This window comes from Phaseolus vulgaris, chromosome 7 (genome assembly GCF_000499845.2).
Source record: "Phaseolus vulgaris cultivar G19833 chromosome 7, P. vulgaris v2.0, whole genome shotgun sequence".
Classification (NCBI taxonomy): domain Eukaryota; kingdom Viridiplantae; phylum Streptophyta; class Magnoliopsida; order Fabales; family Fabaceae; genus Phaseolus; species Phaseolus vulgaris.
The window spans coordinates 36,316,903-36,325,158 of NC_023753.2; the positions used below are offsets into that span (position 1 = coordinate 36,316,903).

The following is an 8,256-nucleotide window of genomic DNA, read 5'->3' on the forward strand; positions in this document are numbered from 1 at the left end:
ATTAAAATAAAATAATAAATAATTTTTTTATTTATATTGACAATAATGTTATTTTATATCAACTATAAAATCTCATTTATGTGTTAAAACATAAGTATAAATAAACAAATAGGTTAAGAATAATATAACAATATATTACTTAATTAAAAGAGAAACTAAATGATAAAAACATTAATTAAAATATTATAATTTAATCACTTAATAAAAAATATTAATAAAGACTTAATTACAAATACTTAAATTTTAAAAAAATTTAAACCTTAATTAAATCTATTAATAATATTAATATTTTAATTTAATATATTAATTTGTCTCTTTATTGTTATATTATGAGGTTGGAAGAGAGAAATAAAGATGCGTGTCATATTTTTTAAACTTTGGTGGTAAATTTTTTTATAATTGGTTTTTAACATTCTCATCTTCTAAATATTTATATAATACTATTTAATATATAACTATAACATTTAATTCACACACTCATGATATTGTATTATAAAATATTATTGATTTTTAAAAATATATATTAAAAAACAAAATATTTTTGTTTAAATTTTTTTAATATTAAGATTCATTGTTAATAATTATTCTATGTATAAAATATGGTCATTAAAATTTAAAAAAAAAATACACATAAAAGAATTGGGTGGGTAAGATACTATTTTTTAAATTTTAATATAATATTTGTTTAAATATTTTCATATCTCTTAATTTACATCACAACACATATATTATCACACTTCATTCAATCCAATTAATACAATAATATACATGTGAATCACAACATTTTATCCATATTCATATTCATGTTGTAAACAATCAAGTGTCTATAAATATTTGTTGTTTAACACTACTCATGCAAGAAATTCAACTAATAAACATTTGACTTTATTTCTAGAATATTTATGTATTAACTTAAACTCGTAGATTTATATTCACCACATTTCATACATATTCACATACTAAACAATAAGTATCTATAAATATCTCTTGTTTAATACAATTCATGTCATAAATTCAACTGATAAACATTTGATTTTACTTATAAAATATTTGTGTATTAACTTAAACTCGTAGATATATATTTGTCATATTTTCTCAGTGTGTGAAATAAGTTAACTTGTCTAATAAAAAAACTAAGATAACTTTTTTAAGATTTAAGATTTATCTAAAAAAAAAGTTATCTTGTGAAATAAAAATGTACATTTATGAACAAAACACATGAGTAAATATTTCTCTACAATTTAATCATTCATAACTATGTGTTTTTTTTTTATCAGCAAAAAATAAATAAAATAAAATGAAACACTTCAGGGATGCCACAACTCTTATACACAAAACAAAACTAGTTTCCTTGCACTCAACCAACTAAGAATCCAACAGAAAGTACACCACATTACCCAAAATTACAATCCAAAATAAGAAACAGAGTAACATCAACTCACCCGTGAAGCACACCCTCATGATAGACAGAGAACCCAACACTTAAACCATAGTTTGACAAATGTCAAAACCTAATTACCAAAAACACAAAAAAACAACCAAACCTACAAGAAGAAATCATAAGCGAGATAGACCTCCACACAACACAAACACCTTCCAAGCGCAACCCAAGGGCACACACCTCAGTCCAATCTTGCCGGGTGGGAGGACCCAGTGAAACCTGTACAAAACACACCATTACTTCCAAGTATGGACAAAAACGTTAGTTAAAACCCCCAAAAAATCAGTCTTTTAAATACCTCATACAATAATGAGGTTCCAAACACTAGTCTGAGTATAAAAAAACAACCAATTTTTCTTTTATTGTGACCCAATACCAAGTCTTCCTTTGTACCACAGTAAGAACTTGCACTAGATCTACCCACCCATTCTCAAACACAACCTTATTCCTGTGATTCCAAATTTCACTTACAATACCTACCCAAATGCCCCCTGCACTTGATAATAGAATATTTCAAGCCTATAAGTTTAAACATCCTAAAATGTATTTGTGCATCACAATGTAGAACTGAATAATACCCCAACCACTCGAGAAATATACCCAAGTTCTCCAAGAGATCTTACATTCAAAAAATAAATGTCTTACCGACTCTTCTTCCACACCACATAGAGGCACCGACCACTTATCAAAGGTATACCACGTCTCAAAAGATTGTCTTGGGAATGACATTACATAACACTCTTTAAGTCGTAAATTGTGCCGAAGATAAAGACTTTAGAATTCCGTAAAATAATTCCTCAACCACTACAAACTCCTCCCCATGAGAATATTATAGGTTGACTGCCTTCGCCGTATGTGTAATAATTTCTTAAACTTTTATAATAACGATAATATAACTATGATTAATGATTTATTTTATTGATAGATAAATTTTTTGAGATTTTATAATCATTAATTAAGCATATAATATGATAAAATAATCATAAAACTGATATTTTAATATAAAATTAACTTTTTATTATAACTTATATTTTGATAAAAATATTAATTGGAAATTTAAATTTTCTTAAATCAATAGGTAGTTTTAGACCTGGGTTATAAAACAAATATAATAGTATTTAAATTTTAATCAATTTTTTCAAATATAAAAAATGGTTTTATATAGTTAAAATTTATAGTAAATAAATATTTTTAAACTCATATATATTTATGATTAATAGTTTGTATTCTTTTTTTTGTCATAATAATATAAAAACAATATAATTAAATTCAAACTAAAATATTAAAATATTATTATTATATCATTTATACAGTTTGTTTTCTAGAAACATCTCATACCTAGTCTCTTAATACAAAAACAATGCAATTAAATTAAAATAAAAATAGAAATATTATTATTATATCATTTCTACGAAGTTTGTTTTCTAGAAACATCTCATACCCAAACCCAGTTTCTTTTTCGTTCAAGGTCATTCTCCATTTTAGAACCCCAACACGCAGAAGGTAAAAAACATAACTTTCGCCACAAAAACCATCGTCTCTGACACACCAAGGTAATCTTCTCTTCTCTCCCTTGCAATCACGCTATACGCGTTTTCAAATAGGTTCTAATTGCATACTTTTATTCTCTTTGTTACGGATTCTTTATTCAATTATCTGAAAAATCGGATTTTTGTCTGAATTATTTGACTCAATTTCTTCATATGATATCTTAGTAATAAGAGACTACAAATTTTGCAATAAAGAATGGTTGGAAAGTAAAAATCTTATGAACTCTTTTTACACTTTGATGGATTCTTAACCAGAAAAGGTTGATTATTAGTTATGTTTCCTTTTGTCTGCCTGGTGTTGTGCCCTTCTTATGTTATTGGTGTTTTAGTGGTAGCTTATGAGGTGTGCAATTTCATTCCTTTACCCTTATCTTTTGTGGTTCAATTCTGTTTGACTACGGTGGGATTCTTTGGTTCTTGTTGCTGACTGTCTATTGGTCGTGTTGTTCTGTTCCAATTTCTCATAACAGTGGTTTTGGTGACCGATGATTTTGAACTGCGTTTTGCTTCTGTTGTGGTTTGTATTGTTCTTTTTATGTTCACAGTCAAAAAATTTATAAGCTTTACAGATAATTTAGTTGTTGTTTAATGCACCACATGGTTACTGCAACATCAAAAACATAAAATTCATCTCAATTAAAAATGTTCTTCTATCTCTTTCCTCCGGTAATGTTTGGGGTGAGATTTTGGGCTTTGGAGGGGAAGGGAGGGCAGCACAAATTTTTTATTTTTAAATTTAGAGATGTTGAGAAAGATAAACAAAAGATTTGGATATTAAGATTGTGTTAATCTATCATCTTGTTTCTTTCATTTAAAAAATTATCACATTAGAGAATATTTAATAGAAATGTTAAATTTGCCATCTCTTACCTTTCCTTAAAACTTCAACTCCCGGACACACCCTAAACCTGAAATTTTTAGAATTTTGCAGTTCATTTTTGGCTTATCAATAACTAAATTCTTGATAGGAATTAGTTCAAAAATGGCCTATATGTACAATGATGTAAAATGAAGTAAAGTACAACTCTGAGCACTTATTCCTCCGTCTCCTGTTTAACATCTATCTCTAGGCTCATTGTATATATTCTGTTTGAAACTGATAATTTGTTATCTGCCTCATCATGCAAACAGATAGCATCTGGTCATAATAAAAAAAGTGGACGACAATGGCAAGTAGTGTTAGCACTTCACCTCTACTTTTACCAGGTACCATGATTTTTTACATCTTGACAGTGCCCATTTCTAGCAACATAAAGCCATGACTTTAGTGTCTTAGAAGTTGCTTAAATCATGGAATAAGTCATTGTTATTTTTTATATACAGTTCTTAAATCATGGAATAAGTCATTGTTATTTTTTATATACAGTTGGTATTAAAAGTCAGCCTGAAGCTGATGTTAAGTGTACTGGACCAAACATTGTTGGGATGAAACCTTTACCATATAACATCAGAAAAGGAGAACTTAAGACTGCTACATTGCAAAGTTCATCATATACTAGTCGTGCTGCTGCTTTGGTAAGTTATTATTTTATTTTTTTTTGGTTTTTGTTATGTGTTATTTGTCTGTTCTATTCATGCTATATCTTAATGTAGTTGTAAAGAGGATGCAGTGCTTTGTATTGTTTGCAATGTAGAATTAGCCATAACTGAAAAGTTTGTGAGGTTTGGATAGAACACTGGTAACCTATAAATATTATCATCCAGCAATAGGTGTTTGGCTCCTTTCAAAAGAGGAAACCCTCTTGAAAATTGCGGAGACCTCCAATGTTGCCCAAAATTCTTTTGTACTAGTACATCAATCTTCTCACAACTTTCTATCTTCTCACATAGACATGTAAGCCCCTCATTGGCTTATTTGTTATTACTCTCTCCAGTCCACTATCCTTCCTACATCCCCTTCTAGAACTAGAATCATATTACCCTACCCCTTCTATGACTCCTTCCTACTACCCTAATTCAAATGTAACACAAAAGCATAGAAACACAAAAATGTCAATTAAGAGAGAGAATCTTGATATTTCAAGAACATTTCTTTCTCTTAGAAAGTGCGAGTTTAAACCTAACTCAACCTTATAAAATCAGTTTGCAAGATATGGCTTGCCTTTACTTATATACTATAATGTGGTCATATCTCTAGTCAATTAGGATCTTATTAGCAAGTGAATTTAAACCTGACACATCCTCACAAAATCAACTTGTAAGGTGAAGATTGGCGCCACCTATATACCGATAGGTCCAACAAACCTCGCTAAGTTAGACTGTGATATCATATTAAAAAGTAAGTTTAAGTCTAGCTCATACTCACCAAACCAGCTTGTAAGATGAGGATTGCCCTTACTTATATACTGTAAATTGGTATTATCTCCAGACGATTTGGGATCTCTAACACACCTACGTCGAGCACTGAACATATTAAGTGTGAGACTAGACATTTGTGGATGATGCAGGTGACATGATAGACCAACAACCCATGGTAGTCAAACTCGTGATCTTACTCAAGATCGTAAAGAGAAATATGAATCATAAATTGTAAGATTCTACAAATTTTATGAAAATTTATATATACACTTTAAAATCATTATATCTCACTCAAAATTCATAATTGAATATATAAAAGAGTACATAATTAGGTGTAAACGCCACATCCTATTTCCCCTTGGCTAAACTTATCGTCACCACCAGTCAATGACCAACTCGCTTGACTCCCCACATTCAAGCTATATCATGCCTTCACAATTGTTCAAAAAGAAGAATTTCTCCTTGCATCTACCATTAAATCAACTTCAACCGAACAGACAATTTGCATCATTCAAATAAGGTCCAATGTTCCTTTTGATGAATATTTCCATGAAGTTCATACATAAAATAAGCCATGCGCTGCTCAACATGTATTCAAGACATTAAATCCTTGTTGCAATTCAGAGAGACTTTTGAAGGGGTTTTCTACTTTCAAACCACCTAACCACACCAAAAAAGCTGCTTTTAATGTTGGAGTCGATTTATTTTTTGCTATACTTTGAACCAATGCACTGCTGGTCCCTTATACTCACCTTCGCAAGTCTTGAATATCAAAAAATGTTTCTGCCCAATATATACCAACAAGGGGGATAGTACCCCGCAAAACAGGGTAGTTCAACCCACTTGACAGCAGAAACAAAAATCCTCAATAACGTCACTTTGCATCCCCTTCATTCCAATACAATACGGGTGTTGGCCTATCTTTGTTACCTCCTTCACTAGATGATGCAGTACTGACATGTGAGTTATCAGTCCCTTTTGATATATGAGTCTCCATCTTCGTCTCTTCCATCAAAATCCTTGAAAACACCTTGGGACGTCCTCTTACATCTGCTATTGCACCTTTTAGCATTTTTGGAAATAGACTTCATAACTGCTTCCAAAGAAGAGATACGAGTGACCATGAATGATAATATTGATTCCTTTTGCTTTGGCATACAACATCCAGTGAGCAAATCCGGCAGGTAGGACCAATGTGACGAACCCAAATGACAAAATAACATAAATCAAAATGAAGAAATGTTACAACCTCAGACAGACAATTATTTGGTGCCCACTAATAGAAACTTCCCCAAAATCTGATTCTCCCTACTCATCCCCATTATCATATTCTTTATCCCACATGTATTTCCTCGCATTCAGTAACTATCTCAATACTCAGCTCAGCACCCTGATATTTTTCTTTTACTTTCTTGCTTATCCTCTTATACAGGCCAAACTTTGGGCTCACTTTTATTTTCCTTTGAGATGCTCTGTTTTATTTTTGTGTTAATGGACCAGTAATAAGATTGATTCCCACTTGAACTTGCTAGTCTGGTAAGGTTTTCAAAAACTGGTGTTGATTTATTCATACATGTTAATAATTTATCTTTTACGGTATGCTTTGATAAGGAAATCTAAGTGAGCAATTTAATTTATGTGGGAATTTGAATTTTGTCTTGAATTTGTCATCCTAATACAACTTAAGTTTGAGATTTATATGACAAGTAGATTTTTGGGTTATTATTTTTGTCGCTAGTTTCAGTCCAAGTCTTGATGCTTGGCTTAAATCTTTAATGATTCTGATTGTTTGTTGTGAACAGAATACTAAATGTGCCGCTGCAGCTGCAACTGCATCCCAGACCCTAACACGCAAGGATCGGTCAATGACTAAAACACCTGGTAATAACCTCTCAATGTGTTTGCCACCACCATTTGTTGTGCTGATCCTTTTCTGTTTTTCTTCTGATGTGTTTGTTTTGAAGGTACCTTATAACTTATAATCTATTGTATTTTACTCTTATATAATAGATTTTTATCCTAAAATGTTATATAGATGCAAGTATGTATACCCTTTAGCATAAATGATCCCTTACCCTTATGTTATGTATCTGAAATGACAGACAAAGTGATGTCCCCTAAACTTGATAACAACGGACCTGGTTTGCCACCTCGAGACGACGATGGAAATGGCGGTAATGGAGGAGGAGGAGGTAAGTTTTCAGGTGGTCTCCCCCTTTTGGGTATTCTTGGTGTGCTAGATATTCTAAAGGACATTGAGAAACAATGGCAAAGCAAACACAAGAGATGATCTTCAAAATCAGGATTCATATGGTAGGAGTGAAATTAGTTTACAAATCTGATGCAAACTCCTGCTATATAAGTAGAACTCTACAGAGACAGTGCGGTGATTCATTTTGAAGTATACCAGCAACTTGGAATACTTCAAATGCTTATACAAATTAATTACTGAGGAATAGCTTCATGATTTTTTTTTCATCAAGCTTCATAAACATAGAAGGACTATAAGTAGAAGTTAGACTCAATATTACGATTTTCCCCCTAAACACTATTCAGATTTGTATTCGTGTGGATAATTTCAATGCATGTGTGTCTCTGCAGACTCTGCTTATATAACTCTGCTTATATATCAGTAAACTTTACCATAGATTTTATTATACGCATGTTTTACAGAATAATTAAATTATATTTAAACTTGCGTGATGTATAGGTTTGTTTGAATTATACAGTTTTATATTTATATTTTACACTTTTGAAAACTATATGTTCAAAAATAAAGTTATCAATTTTAAAAATATTCAGTATTAAAATTAAAAAAATAATTATATTTTTAATTGAATAGGTGGTCTTAAAAGTTTATTGAATTTATTGAAGGGTAATGATTGTAATAATAATGATTATGAAAAATATGTCATAGCATAACAAATTAAGATTTTAATAAATTTTATGTACTAGAACAACAAATAG

At 30.5% G+C, this 8,256-nt stretch overlaps 1 protein-coding gene across 3 annotated transcripts; it reads left to right on the forward strand.

The window, feature by feature from the left end:
• Positions 1-2,837: 2,837 nt before the first annotated feature.
• LOC137830437 (protein YELLOW LEAF 1, choloroplastic-like) lies at positions 2,838-7,946 on the forward strand. 3 transcript variants are annotated; one of them, XM_068637766.1, is made up of 5 exons: positions 2,838-2,994; positions 4,123-4,197; positions 4,358-4,506; positions 7,092-7,170; positions 7,392-7,946. In XM_068637766.1, exons 2-5 carry the CDS (start codon positions 4,158-4,160, stop codon positions 7,577-7,579), a joined length of 456 nt encoding a protein of 151 aa, XP_068493867.1. In that variant the 5' UTR covers positions 2,838-2,994; positions 4,123-4,157; the 3' UTR covers positions 7,580-7,946. The 3 variants fall into 3 exon arrangements, with proteins under 3 accessions (XP_068493867.1, XP_068493869.1, XP_068493868.1); XM_068637768.1 differs by having other exon boundaries at positions 2,861-2,944; XM_068637767.1 differs by having other exon boundaries at positions 2,869-3,045.
• Positions 7,947-8,256: the final 310 nt, after the last annotated feature.

What these genes read in the sequence shown, in the direction of transcription:
- LOC137830437 (XM_068637766.1), top strand. Translation starts at nt 4,158, where the DNA reads ATGGCAAGTAGTGTTAGCACTTCACCTCTACTTTTACCAG. An exon ending in TTCACCTCTACTTTTACCAG is followed by an intron (nt 4,198 to 4,357) that starts GTACCATGATTT and finishes TTTTATATACAG; the next exon opens with TTGGTATTAAAAGTCAGCCT. An exon ending in CTAGTCGTGCTGCTGCTTTG is followed by an intron (nt 4,507 to 7,091) that starts GTAAGTTATTAT and finishes TGTTGTGAACAG; the next exon opens with AATACTAAATGTGCCGCTGC.